Source organism: Thermobia domestica, chromosome 7, assembly GCF_964235325.1.
Source record: "Thermobia domestica chromosome 7, izTheDome1.hap1.1, whole genome shotgun sequence".
Lineage (NCBI taxonomy): Eukaryota > Metazoa > Arthropoda > Insecta > Zygentoma > Lepismatidae > Thermobia > Thermobia domestica.
Genome location: NC_137460.1, coordinates 57,636,668 through 57,657,335, shown reverse-complemented (window position 1 = coordinate 57,657,335; position 20,668 = coordinate 57,636,668). Strand labels below are relative to the sequence as shown.

Below are 20,668 nucleotides of genomic sequence, written 5' to 3'. Positions count from 1 at the left end.
GCTGAAATATCTTGAGAAAAGAGGCACCTTCTGTGTAGAAAAATTCCATGGTTTCGCTCTTCTGCGAGTTTCGACTGGCTAGGCGCTAGTTCCAAGAATTCCCCTTGAGAATACGAGGGTTGGTTAAAGAATACACAACTTTACTGTCACAATACACTGAATCTAAATAACGAACGCTATAATTTAATATTTTCAGCAGATTTCTTTGATAAATTTGTTGAAATTTTGGACTTCATTCGAATCGAAATTTGTTATATTTGGAATCATTTTAGCATATTCATAGCCATGATTAATCGATTGATAGTTCTTAGAATGTTCCTGGATTAAAACAGATACGTATATAAAAATGTTTTGCTGCACTTTGCTAATTTTCATATATTTTTATAAATGCTACTTAATTGATATTTAAACAAAATGTAATATTTTTGTACTAGAATAAAAAGTAGATGTGCGTCGATTTCAATGTGAGATAAAACAAATTATCTAATTGCAGTTATAGAATCATATAAAAGAAATGTTACCTCCATTTTCTTCACATCATTCTGGTGTTTCTGTTTGAGTTCCTCTAATGACTTCAAAAAGTTACCATCTTCTAATTTGTCATACTCATGATAATCACATATTTTTCTGTCGTTAAAATGGCTTTTAATATCTTCTGCATATTTTATGCATTTTTCGTAAACTTTGTCCATTACTTCAAAATATGTGTCTATTAAACATTTTTCAGCCAAATCTAAAATTTAACAAGAAATTTTTGAAAATATGATTATGTATTTCACACGTTAATACAATAATTTGTTTTCACACACACACACACATTAAAAGCGAAGAGCGTCTGGATTTTTATTTCTAGTATGATTATAAGCTTGCTATGAACAGGCTTGATGGAACACGTTTCGAATGCAAGAATGCAGAACACTGTGTATTTTATTTAATTTCAACATAGAAAACTGATAGTAATAAATATACTTTCGTATTTTTTGTTAAAATGTTAATGTTCTTTAAAGGAAAACGTTATTTTCTTAGTATTTAGCTAAAAAAAAAGCGTTTAGCTTTTATATATATATATATATATATATATATATATATATATATATATAGCCAATAAGTATATATAGCCAATAAGTAGTTTTTGGATCAGTTGCCACAAAATTTTTCAACTTCCCCTAAACCGAGTTTTCATATTTATTTACGGAATAAGCACATCATACTGAGTTAAGTGATAGTTTGAATTTGGCTACAATATATATATATATATATATATATATATATATATATATATATATATATATATATATATATATATATATATATATATATTGAACATCAATGCATTTGCAACTGGAACGACGTTTCTTTTCCATAACTTTTAACACAACATCTGGTATTATGACTTCTATATATTACACAAAGCATTCTTTCAGATAATGGATATTCTGAATCAAGAAACTCAAATAAACATTGGTGTCAAATCTGGAGATCCCTGTAGCCACTCAACGGGACCATGGTAACAGATCCATGTGTAAAGAAACTGTACATCCAATCATTTAAGAGAAATTAATCCGTAATGAGAAGGAGCACTATGCTGTTGTAACATTGCAGGGAAATCGCGATCATCATTTAACATGCTCGAAAATACATCTTCTTCAGGAAGATGTTTGTAACCCTCCGTGGCAAGAGTTACCCTAGGAACACCAAGGGGGTTCCTCTAAGGCCCATAGCCATTGCTTTGTAATGTAACCCAAAATACTTTGGTGTTCCTAGGGTTAAACCTAGGTTAAAATAGCCCGATTACTCTGATTTCTTTACATATAATATCTATTGTAATTCCGTGGATAAGGGAATTTTTTATCCAATATTTCGATAACTCTTGACTATTACTTTTGAAAAGGGACGAAAATTCAACGAAAAACTAGTAGCATTCATCTTCTAGTTACATTTCTGTTGTTTTCCAACATTTCTAGTTTACTATTCTGTTCTTCAGAACTTTTTGAAACCACCATGGAGCCCTCATTTCAATTTTGTATGTTTCCTGCAATATTATGCAGAAATAATGGGAACAAGCGAGAAATATTATGATATTGAGCACGAAATACACATTATTTTTGGCATTTATTTGTTGCAGTGTTGTCACATGCTAAGTCTACTTAACTATTTCCTCCCATTCATGAGTTAAAGAAACTCATAAATATGTTAATGTGTAACATTTTTATTCCCAGGCAGTGTTGATTCCGTGGTTTGTCATACTGAATTATGTACTTTTATTGTTTGTCTCACATAACACTTTCCTGGTTTAATTCTGGATTTCTGGTTCTAATAAGATATGATTCATATGTAATGCTTTCAATTTATGAAGGCGCCTTTTGTGTGTGTGTGTGTGTGTTTTTCTTTTTTTCAAATCATGTTTATGGAAGTTTAGTTTCTATTAGATATTTTGATAAGCCTGACACTGCTATATTTTATTCCTTTCAGCTACAAGGAGAAAAGAACAACTAACAAACTGAAAGGAACAAGATTTATTAAGACATCTAAGAAAACAACATTTCAAACGAAGTAAAAATACTGCACAGATTAACAGAACTACATATGAATAATATTTTATTAAAATAAAATATCCAGAATTAAACGAGGATAGTAGGTTGTTTATACCTACACGAATAAAAGATCACATGAGAGGCTCAAAAGAACAAAATCTAGCAGCAGCCTTATCAAGACACCTAATGAAAACTAAACATTCCATAAACAAGGCAAAAATATTTCACAAAGTATCTTCACAAATTGAAAGAATTAAGTATGAATCATGTCGTATTAGAACCAGGAATCTAGAATTAAACCAGGATTGTGTTGTGTGAGATAAACAATGAGATTACATAATTCAATATGGTAAACCACGGAATTAACACCACCTGGAAATTACTCACTAACTCACTGCCTCATTACTCATTATCTTTACGAGCTTCTATAACTCATGAACAGGAAATAGTTAGTTATACTTAGGACGTGGTAACCTTGAAATAGTATTTTTTGCTTGTTTTCATTGTTTTTATTATTTCATTATTTATATTACAGGAAACCTATAAAAAATTGAAATTAGGACTCCATGGAGTCCTAAAAAATCTAAAGAACAGAGTAGTGCACTACTAATTCTGAGAAACAACAGGAATGTAATCAAATGTAATCTAATTTTTTCGTGAAATTTTCGTCCCTCGTCAAAGGTAACAGTCAACATTTACCGAAATGTTGGGTAAAAAATTAAAGAAGACGTACTAAGGTAAACATATTCAACAAACTTAAAAACTTCCAGTAGCCAATATTGAATTCTCTATGTCTGTATGTGTGTGTCTGTCTGTTATTTGCGAATTTTTCAATTTGGAGTGCTCCATCCGATAGAGCATCAGAAACTATCTGAGAAAGTGATGGAATTTTTCGCGTCACACTTACTGTTCCCGAAATATTGGCCAAAAAAGTTCCGATTTCGAGAGATTTAAGGAGTCATATCTCGGGAACCGTAAGTCATAGAAACATGATATTGGTGTTGATAAATACCTAAGAGGATGGTGAACATTTTGGTAGCTAACAGTAAGCGGTGGCCACTAGCCAACCGGCCATTGGCCAAACCAGTAGCCAGCTGGCCAGTGGTCACCGGTTACTATTTGGTACCAAAATGTTTACCATCCTCTTAGGTATTGATCAACACCAACATCACTTCTCTATGATTTACCATTCCTGAGATAGTGGTCAAAAAGTTTCGATTTCGAGAGATTTAAGGAGCCATATCTCGGGAACCTTAAGTTCTAGAGAGATTATATTTGTGTTGATCAATACCTAAGAGAATGATGAATTTTTTCGTACCAAATAATAACCGGTGGCCACTGGCCAACCAAAAAAGAAAAAAAAATCCTAAGATATTGACCAAAAAAGTTCCGATTTCGAGAGAATTAAGGAGCCATATCTCGGGAACCGTAAGTTATAGAATGATGTTTTGCGAATTTTTGCGAGAAACAGAAGGTGCGGATAAAAAGATTTACCTTTACATGTAGGAACAATGACAGTTATCCTTCCCGCTCCATCTCTCCATTCTTTTTAAGTTCGTTCTAGCAATGCTCTTGGAGCATTTTCAACTGATTTATTTTACTTTATTATTAAGCATGAATTACAATAGAAGTTAAACGACAAGCAGGTTCTAATAATGGAGGTTGAACAGGTAATTTGAGTATATATTACAATAATGTGTATACTTCTTAAAAGAAATTCATTTCCTCTTCCTTTTTCTTAAAAACGTGACCATATTTACACTTATACTTATTAAGGTTCTAAAAACTACGGATAGACAATTTTCTTGGAGGGATTGAAGCTACACAATAAACTTTTGAACTATACAAACGGTCGAATGATAAAATATTTAAAAAGTCAAGACATGGTTATAACCAAACAGTACTTCACAAGATTTAATATATATATATATATATATATATATACTTTAACAAAGAACGTTTTTCGTTTTGGGAATTTTTAATGTAATATCTGTATATTGACGCATTTACGTATAATGCACAAAATGGTGAATAACTTTGAATCGTCACTCACTGCCGGAAAATGACTAAAAGTGTTTTAAACATATGCCACTTCTTCTTCTACTCAAAGAACGTTATAAATCTGGTTTATGATAAACTGAAGTAGTCCTAGTCAGTTCAAACGCAATAACCGTAGTTGAAATATGTGTTGTAATAGAATAATTAGTTCTAGCGTTTAAAGAGGGGGAAATTTGGGGCGACGGGCCCGGGCGTCAAAGTAAGGGAGCGCAAAATTCGGGAGGAAAAAGTAAAGAAAAGAAGGAAAGAAAAAAGAGAGAGGAAAAGTTACTTGGAATATTTTAGATCAACAGCAGTATTTTTCAATCTAATATTTAATTTGACTAGGGTCAGATTTATATTTTTTGCGTTCCTAGATTCTTGGTAAATTCGCCCCACCTGTATATAAAATGGAAGGAAAAAAAGTAATAAAAAGTGCTCAAAATCAAGGAAAAGCAGTGTTTACTTTTGAAAATTTTCTTACGCTTCGCATTAAATGTGGTGGCGCTTCGCGGCTGGTCTATCGACCTCACTCATAAGTACGGGGACACCATCGTATACTTTCGCCTCGGGCGCTGATTTTCCACAGTACGGCACTGTCCTCATGTATAGTTTTTTTTTAATGTACAAATTAATACATCTCATCGAGATGAGTAAAATGGTATGGGTGAATGTAAATCCTCATGCATAGTTTTTGAGAAAGTTCGGAAAAGCTAATCTTTTTGTAAACCTAAATATTCATGTGAACAATATTGTTAAAAACCAAATCAATATTGAAGAATACTCTCGTTATCACGCTATTCATTATGACACTAGTAAGACAACAGTATATGGCATGGTTAACGACATATAACCGAAAATTATAGTTAACTCTTTAACGTTAATTCTTTGGTTGGTTTTAATATTGTCCAGAGACAAGACATAAATTAATCGATGGATCATATCTAGTTCAACAAAATGATAAATTTAAGGGTAAGTTCTGATGTGAGATAATCGTCAGAAACGAATTTTTATGTTGCTAAATAGCACGTAGTTTGTAGCCAGTAATTATCGATAATTATTATTCTGCTGGAGCAGATTGCTTATTTATTTATGTCCTGTATATATAAAAATATTGTAATGTTTTGTTGGTAGAGTCTTAATTAACGAAACCGGAATTTAAACCCATCACCTTTTATTATAAAAATAAAGTCTTTACAAAATTCTTCTAATTGTCTAAATGTTTTCAGAGTTCAATAAAGTCCTCGGCACACACAAGTGGCCTCGGAGTAAAGGTTCAATTGTCTTTAGCTCGTAATGGACTTAGATAGGTATCGTGAATAACTGCTTCGCTCATGGCAGCCTCCGGAGTGGGTGATTAAAGGCTATCTCCTTTGCTCATAGCAGCCTTGGAAGACAGTTAAAGGAGTTCTCCGTAGCTCATAGCTACCCCGAGAGAAAGGTATTAAAGGATATCTCCTTTGATCATAGCAGCCTCAGGAAATGATTTTAAAGGAATTCTCCATAGCTCATAGTGACCCCAGGGGAAATTGTTGGTAGGTGAATGACAAGCGATAGATTGATAAATTTCTCCTCTTGAGGTATCTTCCTAAAGGGGAGTCCATGTAGGGGCAACCAGCCTTTTCCATAGGTTTCTCCGAATCCTTTTTTGTATCTCCTTGGAGGTGTTCTTTTTACGACGCTTACTATTGTTTATTTATGAGCGTAAAACCGTGTGTTTGCAGTAAAAGCATGTGATTACCGTGTGTGCGTGGATGGAACCTTACAATATAGTTAAATAGTGTATATAAAACTATAGTTTAGTAAATATAGTTTATAGTAAAAATATAGTTGTTTTCCTCTTGGTCTTCTTCTAACAGCGACACCCGTCCTACTTACGAAAACATTCAATATTTGGATTCGTAGTTAACAGGAAAACTTGTTTTTCATTAATATTTACATTGGTTAATATGAAAAAAGATAAAATGAAATATTTTGACATTATAAAGGTAACTTACCTAAGTTCATAACCCTTTCATTTATCTCTATGATAAGATTATTACATTTTTCAGGCGTAAATTTTTTGGGTTCAATATCACCTACGGTATTAATCGCATCTTCCAACGCTTTCCGTGCTCCATCAAACTTGTTAAGAGCTTCTTTGCTATCTTCATCATTCGAAAAGTATGCTTCTCCATCATGGTAATTATCCAATACACTCCTTAAAGTAAGATATAATTAGTAAATAAATGTAGGAGGAGGATAATAAAGGTTAAATGATAATATCCCGTGGTTAGAAATGCGTTCAAATATTTAAAAATTCCTTTCTCTAAAGCTAGAATTCAGAGCTTAATTTATACTACTATTATATGAATGAATAGAGGTGAGTGATATACATTCTTGGAAAGTCATTAATGTGCAACAGAAAAAGAACATGCCTTAGAACTGAACCCTAAGGAACCCCTAACTTTATTTCATTCGCGTTATAAGTTATGTTTTGTATTATATTTGCACTCTGATTAATATATGATACTTCAAATACTTGTGTTGTCTTCTAGGAAAGATTCAAATCATTTATTTACAATTCCTCTAATGTGCACTTTTCTCATTTTCTCAGTAGTATTTTGTGGTTCACACAATCAAAAGCTTTAGACAAAGCACAAAAGATGCCCGTAGTGCGGTTATTTCTATCTATGTCAGAGACTATGTTACTCACTAATTCACTTAGAACACTAAGTGTGGATTCAAACATACACCATATAACTTCAAATATACAATATTATATACTATGCGTAAATAATATATTTCAGATTTTATTTATACTGATGACATGTACTATATGAATTTATTGTGGTTGATATATATATATATATTAGAATAAAAAATCTATCTATCTATAAAATGTTTAGTTTGGTTCTAATGATGTTCAAGTACGCAGTAAAGTTTTTACTTAATCCTTTATAAAATGAAGAAACTAGGTTTTAGTTCATTTTTCTCTATTTTGATAATCATCTAATACATAGAAATTAGCATAAAAGAATAAAAAGTATGAAATTTGTTAAACAACCCTTTCTCTGATTCGAAATCAACAAGAAATTTCAAAATATTACTCACTTAATTTGAGAGGAGAAAAAGTGCATGTGCGTCGTTGTCCATTGACTTTTAATTTTTTCATAAAATGTCTTTAATTGTTCTTTCTCTTTCCATCCTAGAAGTTTCAGATGCAAATGAATGTCAGCATACGATCGAATGTTATTCAGAACCACTCTATTGACTTTCTGAAATTGACTTGAATATTATTATTTCAACAGAGGAGCATGACACAAGAGCAATAATAATAATTATAACATTAGTAAAATAATATGGGTAATGATGTCGTATGCACTTAGCTAGTGTACATGTGTTCTGCTTGTGCTCTATATTCAGTGCCGGATTTTCGTATAAGCTAAACAAGCTATAGCTTAGGGCTCCATTCGCTTGAGAGCGCAAAAAATTAAAGAAAAAACTGATTCTAATGTAATTTCCAAATAACAAGGAAAAGCAAATAAGATAAAACGCATATACAACAATGATGTTTTGTATTGTTATGTACTAGGCTTTTATGAAGCAAGTAATAGGGCTCTATTTCTCAGCCCCACCTGTAATGAGGCCTCTGTATCCATCCTCGCTTATAATGGAGCCTCCGTTTCCCAGCCCTGCTTGTAATGGGCCCTTGTTTTCATTTAGATGCCCATTAGGTCCATAAATTAGCATATAACATATATCCAAATCTTAAAAATGGCGACATTTTGTAGCTAAAAAAAGAAAGCTTGACCTGACGTGTAAAGGACCCCTTTCAATAGCTTAGGGCCCAATCAAACCTAAATCCGTCACTATATGTTACTATATGTTACTGTGGGTGTGCTTAGATATTTGTAACTTATTTTCTGTAGGTTGTTTTTCAAGTGGTGACTAAATTTGCTACAGTAATTTTGAGATTTTACCGTTTTCTGAGCAGCAAAATATCAGTTTATTTTCTAAGCAATGTCATGTTGCTTCTGAAAAGACAAGTTTCTTTTTTACCTTTTTTGTTAAATATTCAATAAAATAATTTAAAGTAGGCACAAAACTTTAAAGCAAAAATTTACTTATAAAAAAAGAAACCATAGAATTATTTCAATTTAAATCCAAGGTCATTTTGTTGCGAAATATTTAATTTCATAAAATACTAACGGATCTATCTCTCCAGATCAGTAAATGTGTAATTGATATACATTCATATAACACAAATAAGCTTCTGATATGTATGTTACATGATGAAACTGTAATTTACCAAAGAATATTGTGTACTTCATACATACATGACCTTATAACCACTTAATACAATATTGAAAGAACTGCAAACGTAGAGAAGAACTTTTTTTTTATAAATATAGCTTATTGTAGTATTAACGAATTTCTAGAAAATATAAATTATTTTGTTTTTATAATATCTGTTTCTTTTTAAGGAGTTTGGTACACCGAAAACTTCTTTATATATTTACCTTGTCCGTCCGGGAGAAAAAAAAAACTCAAGAACCATGATTAAACATCAGCAAATTCAATGTTTTGTGTGAACAAAACTTAAAACTCGAGTTCGGTTTTGAAGCCGGTATTCACACCGGATTTGGTACAAATTACCTATTTCCGATTTAACATTGATCGCTAAAGAACAAACTGCGATACAGAGATGAGGTTTTATGCAATCGATTAAGTATCACAAGAATACATTCCACTACATTCTTAACTCTCTACTACAATCGAAAGTGGTACAAATCCATTACAACTTTCGGATTCAACATTAATTTATGTAGAGCAAAAAAACATAACAGAGAGAGAGAAGTGGATTTTTAGAATCGATTACATATCTCTCATCATGTATCATAACGTTCTAAGAATAGGCATTCTCGTTTAAACATTGACCACCATACAATAAAAACCGTACTAGATGCCGATAAGCGATTTCCTATAATTAGTTAAGCGTTCTAAGAATATACTCCATCTTCAATCTAAACTATCTACTAAATCCGGAAGTGGTAGAAATCAACTACTTCCGGTTTTAACGTGAATCACAATAGACTGACAGCCGTAATAGATAGTGAGAAGCTGTCTTCTGTAATCAATTCAGCGTCCCAAGAATATATTCTATCTCTGGCCTAATCTCTCTACTAAAAGTGGAAGTTGTTGAAACTTTCGGTTTCAATAATAATTGAGAAAATATCACGCTATACAAACCAAACTCCTTCACGTGGTGTACCCGTCACACAGTTACTTGTTATTCTTTACGTATTGTATGCGTATCAAAAATTTTAATGTTTTATTATATATTTGAGTTAATACAATAATCAAATATAATAATTCTCCGCATGTATTCTTGTATATTTAGTCTTTTGTAAAATTATTATGTGTGACAAAGATTAATATAAACATGTGCTTTCCAACTTTAAACTTCGCGACGCATTTATTTCTTAATTATAAATTTGTCCACAACTTAATTATCAATTTGTCCAGGTTGAATTTCCGGACGTTTTAATAGCAACATTCACTTCAAGTTTTATTTCGACATTAAAAATTAATCTTTTAGCTCTAGACGATTTCACAGATAATACCTTGCACGATATACAAATATATTTGTATGATATCATATGCAAAAAAATAATTGAGAAGTAAAAAAAAAAAAAGAAAAAAAAAGAAATTGTACATGTTTATTGGAATAACGTTAATTTGCTGAGTATTATCCATTTCATAGAACTTTTTACAAAACATAAGGAAAAATGAACACAAAAAGAAAGCTTACTCTGTAACGTATAAATATATTTGCTTAAGGAAGTAAATTATTCTACCTTTGATTCGTCATGGACTAGTAAACGAATAGTCACAATCAACTAAAGCAGGTTGTCATGTGCTTCCATCTGCAAGTGTCTATTCTTATCTACATATGTAAGAATGAAAGTCTATGTTTGTGACTTAATTACTCTTGAACCATGATCAACCGAAAATCGATCAAATTTTAAACATGGATGAGGTTCACGCCTGGGAGTGATGTTATCATTAAATTTTGACGGTAAAACGTAGAGGGAGGGGAGGGGGGAGATAGGGCTACATAAAAATAAATAAAGCTTAATAACTCTTGAATCACGAGACGGACCTCGATCAAATTTGCAACATAGATGAGGTTCGGGCCTGGGATGGTTTTTATCGCTGTAATTTGACGGTGCAACTTAGGAGAGGGGGGATATATAAAAATAAATAAAAATGAAAGTTACTACATTTGTGACAGTAACTCTTTCACCACATGACAGATCGCGATCAAATTTTCAACATAGATGAGGTTCGGACCTGGCATGGTTTTTATCATTTCACTTTGACGGTGCAATCTAAGGGAGAGGGAAGGGGAGATATTTAAAAATCTAAAATGGCCGATATTAGTGTTGAGTCCATAGGTTTCTGGGTCACTGAGATGAACAGTGACTTCCGATGCAGTTTAAATCCAAATGCAGTCCTTTATGTCCAAAATGAAAAGTACTGTATTCTTTCCGTGCGAAGAATACGGAGTTCTGTTAGAGTTTGATAAGAATTTCTGTGCATGTCGTGTTTTGTTTAAGTTAATCTGATTAATGTTCAAGTTCTTTCCTTCCTTTAATGGAAGAGCTAGGATAATGACAACCATATTTATCTGTTACATAATAGGATTACAACTTCTTTAGTTATACAACATTTTTACGACTTATCTGTTACTATACCCACTAAGGAGTAAATAATAATTATGGTGAGAATTGAAAGTGTCTATAATATACTATCAAAATAACCAATACAATTAACTATTGTTACAAGGTCCATTCAATAAATAACCGGAAAAGTTGTATAAAAAAATACAAATCTTCGACAAAGTTTATGTTCCTTTATTATTTTTTGGTAGTTTCCTACAAGTATTATCAGATGGGCCTGGCACGCCTGCCTCACGAACAGGATGCTGTGAATTGGTGAAACAAGATGGCGGCACCCTTGCAGATTGGTACCAATGTCCATCCATGCGTCTGTCTTTCATTTCTGACATCAAATGTTTTGGAGCTCACCTCGCAGACATTTTCTTGAACATCAGTACGTCATGAATAATATGGTGGGCTGATCTGGCACTAATGTTCATCTTTATCTGGCACGGTGTTCATCTTTGCTGCAATATCTCTCACCGTAATACGCCTGTTTTCCCGTATCAACTCATCAACTCTCGCAATGTTGTTCTCCGTGACGCACAGACAGTCCTGTGCGTGGCGAATCTTCAACACTTGTTACACTCCGTTTGAACTTATCTACCAACTCGTTCTACTCAAACAACTTTGCACTACTGTCTGATGGTGGATTTTGATTGGTTTCAACTCTCCAGTTAACAGAAATCTAGTGACATTCCGTTGCTTCACGTTGGTGCAAACACAGACAAAGGATATCATTTGTCTGTGGGTGCAAACCTGAAAGACTGCTGCTATGCATATTTTCGAAATACACTCAGCCCTAGCCAGAAGGCATTAGGTTTGGCAACATCGCACTGAAAAAAATGAATGCTGAATTGCATTCTAACGCGTTCATACTATTATTATTATTATTATTATTATTATTATTATTATTATTATTATTATTATTATTATTATTATTATTATTATTACTTTTGCTATGGATCTATATAAGTACAAGGGCAAACTTATTTTAATGAAAGAAGTTTAATGAAAATTTTAAAAAAATAATCGTTAAATCACTTTTTGAATATTATTTTAATCTTATTTTAACGAAAGAACTATTATAAAAAAGTTAAAAATAATAAGAAAATTTTCCTACCGCAGGATTTGAACCCACGCCAACAACGATTTTCCTTACTAGCATGTTGCCATAACTCACTCGGCTACCAGGGCCGACAGCACCTGGCGTTTACTTTGTGCTATATGTAGGTCATGACTCGTGATCGCGATATTAACGTCATTCATTTTCCTACATTGTTGCCAAGCGTAACCCCGTTCACAATGCCTTATGGCTAGAGTTCAGTGTATTTCGAAAATACGCTGCTGCTATCTTGTTTCACTGATTCCCAGCATTCCGTTCGTGAGGAAGGCGTGCCAGCCCCATCTGATAATAGTTCTAGGACACCAACGAAAAATTAATAAAGTAACACAAACTTTATCGAAGTTTTGTATTTTTTATACAATTTTGCCGGTTATTTATTGAATGGAACTTGAAGTATATTGATCATGAATTATATTACTTTTTACTTTCAGCTCTTTTCATTTTCTTTTCAAACTTACCAAAATTTCGAACTCAAAAAACTTTTGCACTTCCAAAGGCAGCAAATGTGCAGTTTTATTGAAAGCCGCATAATATTCTTTGAAGGCTTCTCTGTTCATGACTAGCCTATCCTCTTCAAGGGCATCCAGGATGCTGTAATATTCATCCACCGTATCCTGTCTGGCGTTGAACATATTCTCAGCAAGCTTCCATTCATGTTCAAAATCCTCGTAGCTTGTGTCTAATAACTATATATATATATATATATATATATATATATATATATATATATATATATATATATATATATATATATATATATATATATATATATATGAGAACAAATTATAAATTACATTTATAAAATTATAAAATATATTTATAATTTCAACACTATTCTAATACTTTCCAGGAAACAGGTTCGGTATCTACGCAGATGGACTTAAACATATCGATTACAATATTGCCAGATTTATTTTCGCTAACATGATTCAACATTATTCACCGAAATATTGTACTACCACACGCTGCTATCGGTAATGCCAGTTGTACAATTGAGATAGGGAAGAAATTTACAAAATATGTTAGTGATAATACATTTTAAATACTGATAATAATTCTGCTACGTTAAGTAAAGTTGCTGTTACATTTCTATCAATGTAACCAAAAGGGTAGTATGAGAATATATATATATACAGAATGTTTCAAAAGTCACGGTTCACTCTTTGATTTTAGAAACAATTAGCACTTGTGAAAAGTGCTGAAAGCCGAAATCCAATAATTTGAATGATCTATTTTAAAACAGAATTTGACTAGTCATATCCCTAAAGGAGATGTTCAGATAAAAATTAAAGATTTTACACGGTAAAGAAAATCGAGTAATGTGTGACTTGCACGTTATTTGCAAGATAAACATTTTGATGCAAAAACGATGTCTTTAGTGATATCCATCCAAAACGGCGGACAAGTGCATTTCAGATATTAATATACAATTAAGTCTGAATCCACTCTCCGTACTTTCTGATAGGATTAAAATAGAAACACTATTTTAAAACCTGTATTTTATTAATTTAAAGGAATTATATTTTTAGCTGATGAAATTCGGCTAATGGTTCCAGCGGAGAGAGTAGGCGAGAAAAATTTAAAAAGTATTAAATTGCAAAGTGAACAGGTTCAATATTGTTTGAAAGACATCTACACGACAAACATTCTGGTGGAATTACCATGTCTCTATTACCTCTATGTAAAATGACGGACTACAAATTGACCAACAGATCCATCTTTTTGGATAAACGTCCCAGCGAGATGTCTTAGTTCTACTAAAATGTTTGTCCTGAAGAAACTTGATTCCCTTTGTGATCTGAGTTTTTAATTCTCTTCCCTCTAGCAACGTTATTGGTCGAAATGTGTTAGTCCGAATGTTGGCTACTCAAATTAAGGAATGTGATTTCAAACTTCACAAATTTCACTAGTTTGTGAGATAAAAGAGTGAACCCTGAACTTTAAGACATCCGATAAATGTAAATTTAGGTAAAAATGAAGGTTTTACTATGCTGGTCCTCGATTTTTTCCTGAAAATTGTTCTCCTTGCACAAAATTCCTAATTCGCACCCTATCTATAGGTATGTAAGATTGAACAAAAATGTTAAATTTAAAATAAAAACATGATGTTGATAAAAAAGGAATTATTTAATAAAATTTCTTAATTTCGTAGAATAATATAGAAGACACTTACGTAAGTATATTTGAGAAGTGTTTGATAAGTATTCGTATGTTTACCTTTTCTTATAGCTTATGTAAAGTAAGATGTTGGTAAGAACAAATGAAGGATAAGGTTATAGGTAAAATTAATGTAGTTTTTGAATAAAATTAACGCTGTTGAGATTTAATAAGCAAATATTTCTTCCTTTTCTTATGATCATGCACAGGAATTATACTACTTTTGACCCCCTCATTCACTTCATACCCGTTTTACCCCATCTCGAGAATTATAGAATGTTTTCATTACTTCAAGCTATGATGCTAAGATTGCGTATCTTAATTTGATTGTAAAGCGAAACGGGAATTCCCGTTTGGCCTTTTCCCATTTCGCCTTACACCAGAGAAGAGGAAATTTAATGTCATTTGCAAAACATTTGTAAGACTAGTAGTATTTACTTTTGAACGAATAGAACATCGTATAATCAAAGTAAGTATTCAGAGTAATGTATTTTTTTCGTCACTGTTTAAAAAAAGTATAATAAAACCTTAATTCAAAATGAGTGAGATGTATGGTTATTTATGACTATGTTGACCAATAGGTTTGCAAAGACTTTTAATAAAATGTTAGCTGAGCAAATACACAGAAATAAACGTAAGAATAAATATATAGGGCTAATGCTTTTATTACTGTTTCGAAGGACTACCTGCGTCTTCTTTTTATACAACATACTGTATATTACACGCTGAAGCAATATTGTTCATGCAGTCGTGTATTTGTCTGAATACAAGTCTGAATCTCAGATTTTGACCAGGGCAAAAGAATGGTAATCTACCTAGGAAAAACATATTATCCTCTTTATCAGTAAGTTTTAAGTACAACACACATTGAATGAACCTTCTATCTTCCAATTATAAAAGCTGAAATCTCCTGAGAAGTATATTGTAAGATACATAACGAGTTGGTATATTATCAATTTTATGACATATATTTTAACATTTTCCTTTGTACCTTTACTATTTGTTGCTTTGTTTTTTGATAGAATGGTTCAAAGATCATAGAACTATGTTCTAATTCTGTTCTAACGAAGTTGTCATATAATGTTTTTTTTTAATTTATTTTTTTAATGACAACACGATCGTTTAATAAATCCAAGCATTTTAAACACCTAATTTGTTTTGATACTTATATGACATGTAAACTTTAGATTTGCATCAAACCATAATCCCAGATCCCTGACAACTTCTTTCCTTTCCAATACTTGATTCCCTATAGTATATTTAAATATAACAGGTTTCTTGATTATCGAAAACATTACAACATTGCATCTTGAAATATTGAGTTCAAATTTATTTCTTTCACACCATTTACTCAACTTCACAAGATCTCTATGTAATTTTCCACAATCATCTCTTGTAGAAATGTGTTTGTATAATTTAGTATCATCAACAAACAGCAAACATTAAGTATATTCGAATTCTTCAGGTAAATCGTTTGTCATAATTAAAAAGAGTAAATGATCTAATTTTCAATGTAATTTTATATATTGATGCTGTTTCATATAATATCCACATAGAAACTTGATATGCCATTTTGGGCATGATAATAAATTTTACGTTCTTGTAAAATATTGCAGTTTAATTTTTTCCAAATAGAAGAGAGGTTGCAGTTGAAAATAAAATAAATCCCTCTTTGTCACAAATACGGAGTAAAAATTCCCTTGTACGTTATAAGGCGAAACGGGAAAAGACCAAACGGGAATTGCCGTTCCGCTTTAAGATAACAACCTTATCGGTTGTCTGTCAAAATATGTTTTGAGGGCATAAGGCTTAACGTGAAAAGTCCAAACGGGCATAAATCTTTTTCAAGTTTGGCTTGTGTGGTATCTCGAAATCGTAAAGAAATTTCCAGGTAGTTATGTGAATTTGATATTTCTTCAACTTGGAGATAAAAGTTTCAACTCCTTCATATTGTAATTTTATTGCGGCATTTATTCTTCCTATAATATTCATTAAATTCTACACTTAGTTTCTTTTTGCAGCTTCAAGTAATTAAAAATGTTGATTATTGAATATGTTAATTATAATATACAACGAATACACCTAACTATTTTAATAAACAAAATACATGTGAGGTAAGAAAGATGCGTATCAAATCAAACATCTTATTCATGAGATATTCATAATGTTTATAAGTGCACAAACAATTCATTAACTTTTCTGTGACTGATAGATTAAGACAACTCCTTCTCTTCATGTTACCTTTCAGGTGATGCTGATTGGCGCTGACATCACGTGACATTCTTTGCTATGGTACAGCAAGAACCAATGGTGTGCATTGGTGACACTTACTATAGTACTAAGTAGGGAGCAGGAGGGAGCAGTTGCCCCCCAATTTTTTGAAGTGATCCGTTAACGTATATAGTTTTATTTGGAAATTTAAAGTTTTTGTATATAATATTGATTCATAGAAAATATTGTGCCATACAATATTAGCCGTTGCATGTAGTATTTACTGTCTTTCATTTTCTAAGAGTAATAACATACATTTAATAGAATGTCTGGAATTAAAAATATAAGTTGTTCATTAATTTTTAGTTTCAATATAACTTTTGCAAAACAAGCCTCATTATTTATTACCGTGATTAATATTATCCTTTCTATTTATTTATTTTGCAAATTGTTAATCAATAAGCTGATCACATAATTTTGCAGACAATTTTAAGATGTTCATGAGCAAGGAATCAAATCTTTTCTTACACTTTCGTTGTTTAAGAGTACAGAGGGCTAGTACCTACTTGCGTTGCTCTTGTCAATTTAATTAATAAAATATGCAATACGATATTGGGTATTTTAACTGAAAAATATAGTATCCTATTAGTTATATAACCTTTCGTCAAACAAAATGTTAGAAACAACCAGGGAAACTAACATTGATACACAAATATTTAGATCATGTCTGCCTCTCCCTGCCACTTGTACAAAGAATAAGACTAAACTTTCTAAATAGAAATTTTACAAAATAAATACTGGTGTCAAAATACATTAAAATAACACCGAGTTTATATCTTTGGTAAAATACAGTTTATTCTTTTCCATATACCGTTATTTATACCCACGTACTCCGATTGCGATAGCAGAATCTACCGAATGTGTCTGATTTAACAAGTTTCTTCTTATAATACCATTATATTATCTAATGAAACTAGACTTCACAAAACTTTTGATCAATAACTGTGTTAAGCGAATCTTCTTTGTTATTACCAAAAGGCTTTAAAATAGTACTGGAAACATACTTTTATCATGAATAATACTTTTTACTTCAGATGTTAAAAAGTAGATCTAAGAAAGTGTAGGAATTATAAAGTTAAACAAACAGTCAGACTTTTAAATTAACACTAAAAACGAATGTAGGAAACTAGTAACATTTTTGAATCAGTAATTTTTAATTCATGATAGGCCTAGTCGTACTCAATTTTCTGAACAGAGTCTTTTGATAAACACATTCGGGTAAAAAAATCCTACGATTTTTTAATTACTTAAATTAGTTTAAGATAAATGATACAGTATAGGGAAAGGAAGTCATAAAGAAAAAGTTTCCTTGATATAGTAAATTTCAGTTTCATTTCTTATAGCATGAATTTCGGGAAAACAATTTCAACTTTTGTTGTTTCAATCCTACAGCATTTGTATCAAATATAATACTGTTAGTATTCAATTTAAAAGTAGTTTTTCGCAGTAACAAACAATAGAAATATCGTGGTTGAACTTGTTGATTACATTAATCTATTTAGCTATGTTAATGAAAAAAGTGATATGAAATTAGAAAGGAAATAACATCAAATTGCTTATTTAGTTTTCAGCAAGAACATAAGATTATTCCTTTCTCTTATTATTGAAGCACCGCAGTTTTTCCTACATATGTCTTCTCTTCTTTGGTAGTGTCCTACGTTAAATGTTACTTAGATTGTAATAGTCATTGTAATTTATTGCGTCCATAGATCATCTTCACATCAAATAAAATTCATACGATAGACTCAACACAATTCTATAGAGCGCAATAATACTTTGTGAAAAAGAATAACTTATTATATAGAACTATAATAGTTCATGAATTCAACAATATTATTAGCATTTAACGAAAAAAAAAAGAGACATATCTAGAGTTCAAGGCACAAAGGAATCAAATCCAATTACCAAAATTGTGAGAAAAGGTAACATAAAGTTTGTATGCAACGCTTTGGTACACTCATCTCTAAAATTATTGTCGCATGTCTATAAATATGTTGTTGCAGGAATATAATTTGATAACGAGTTCGCCCGGTATTTCTTATAATGTTAATCGGCAAAGACATGTATGTGGCAAATTTCATGTCAAAAGAGCAGTAAATAAGAACAATAAAACGAAAATAAAACTTTCTTGTCCATTTAGCAACATTTTGTTTCACTCATTCTAATTTTCGTATTTATAATTCTTTTCCTATGAAATTTACCACAAATATACATTTCCGATTATACACATAGTATCAGTATTTAAAGTACCCTGCAAAATCATTATCAAATTATATTCTTACAAGAAAGCAGTTATAGATATGCGACAATCATTTTGGACATGAGTGTACATGGAAAAGTTAATACTCTTTTTTGTACAATATCTAGACAGATTTTTAAGTTCTGAAAGAAGATTTAAGATAAAGACCTGGAAGATGAAATATGTCCAAAACGACTAAGAAAACGGACTTGATTCCCTTGTGCAGTGAACGTGCTATATACCTATCCATAGAACTCATTGAGCTGAACAAAATGATAGACTAAATGTAAATCCTCATGCGTAGTTTTTGACAAAATTGAATTTTTATTGTACCAAAAGGTATGTCGTTCGTTGCTAATAAAAATTGAGAGTTTTTATTCTTAGAACAGATTATTTATTTGTTTAACTCCATCTACTGTATATGTAAGAAGAACGCTGTAATGTAGCAGATTGTATTTTATTATTATTCGTCTTCTTCAGTGGCGTAACTAAAAGCTTGGGAGTCCTCTCGTAGACAGCTTGGTGCGGAGTCCCTTGGTACGTCCCATTTCACGATTTGGAGGCCCTCTGATGGCTTGCTCCCCCGCAATGTGAGGTCTGCGGGACCCTTATTTACGCCGCTGGTCTTCTTGTAATGATGACACATCTACTCTTAGCAATGACATACTTAGTAATAACAGTAATGACGAATATACTCGTAACAATGGCACAAATACCCCTATAGTGGTTTGCAGTAGCGTATTTAGTGGGTTTATCGGGTTTAAGCCTCCTTCCCCCCCGAAATTAATTTGTTAAGTTTTCAAATTCCACGTACAACAATAATCTTTCTTATCATTTCTAAGAATTTCAAGGACTTTCCATTTTCTTATGCTCTTTGTTCAGAAATAATATTGTATTTGTCAAATTTCATTCCATGTAAGAACTGCGTTTTGTTTCTTTCTTTCGTCCATTATACTCTTTTGTTTCTTTTTCTTAGTTGTTACTTTTTTTCGTTTCTCCTGTCATACTTTCCACCGTTGTTAGTTGTGATTCACGTCGCCCGTTGTCAATAACACCAAAACTAAGCGGAACTGATAAGCGAAATTGGTGTTCCACACCAACTCGAACGGATATCAACATAACGGGACTATAGTTATTATAGCAAAGGAATATTTACATCGTTTAGTTATGAAGAAAGGTAAATGTTTAAATTAAAGAAAATCAAGAGATGAGGGATAAGTAGCCTGGGAAATCAGATAGAATGCTTCCTTTACCTTCTATGAATAGAAGAAAAGGTTATTTACTGTTAAATCTTTTGTGTATATCATAGCACTTAAGATTCACCAGTCTGCAATTCTTGCGATTAAAACTGCAATCAGTATATTTCAGCTTCAACTTGTCTCAACATTTTCTTTCAGATAAAAACGTATATAGATAAAACTGAATATTTCCATTTTTTTTTCTAAAATAAAATCAGTTCAGTTGAAATGAGATCACAAATATTCAACGTGTATTTGCAGGAGCGTCATTTTAGATTTTTCTGAAGAGATAAGATCCTCCACCGACATACGAGTTTCACGTTTTTTTCTATTATATTAGTAGACAATCGATTAAAATATAT

The 20,668-nt window shown here is 31.7% G+C and overlaps 1 protein-coding gene across 3 annotated transcripts in view; it reads right to left on the bottom strand.

The window, feature by feature from the left end:
- Window positions 1-20,668, bottom strand: part of LOC145690134 (uncharacterized) — a 171,836-nt gene that overhangs the window by 113,476 nt on the left and 37,692 nt on the right. For all 3 annotated transcript variants that reach the window (XM_081764723.1, XM_081764726.1, XM_081764725.1), the window contains 4 exons: window positions 12,860-13,087; window positions 7,665-7,828; window positions 6,569-6,771; window positions 522-733 (listed from right to left, as the gene is read on the bottom strand). In XM_081764723.1, coding sequence (XP_081620849.1) covers window positions 522-733; window positions 6,569-6,771; window positions 7,665-7,828; window positions 12,860-13,087 — 807 coding nt within the window. The remainder of the gene's footprint in view (window positions 1-521; window positions 734-6,568; window positions 6,772-7,664; window positions 7,829-12,859; window positions 13,088-20,668) is intronic.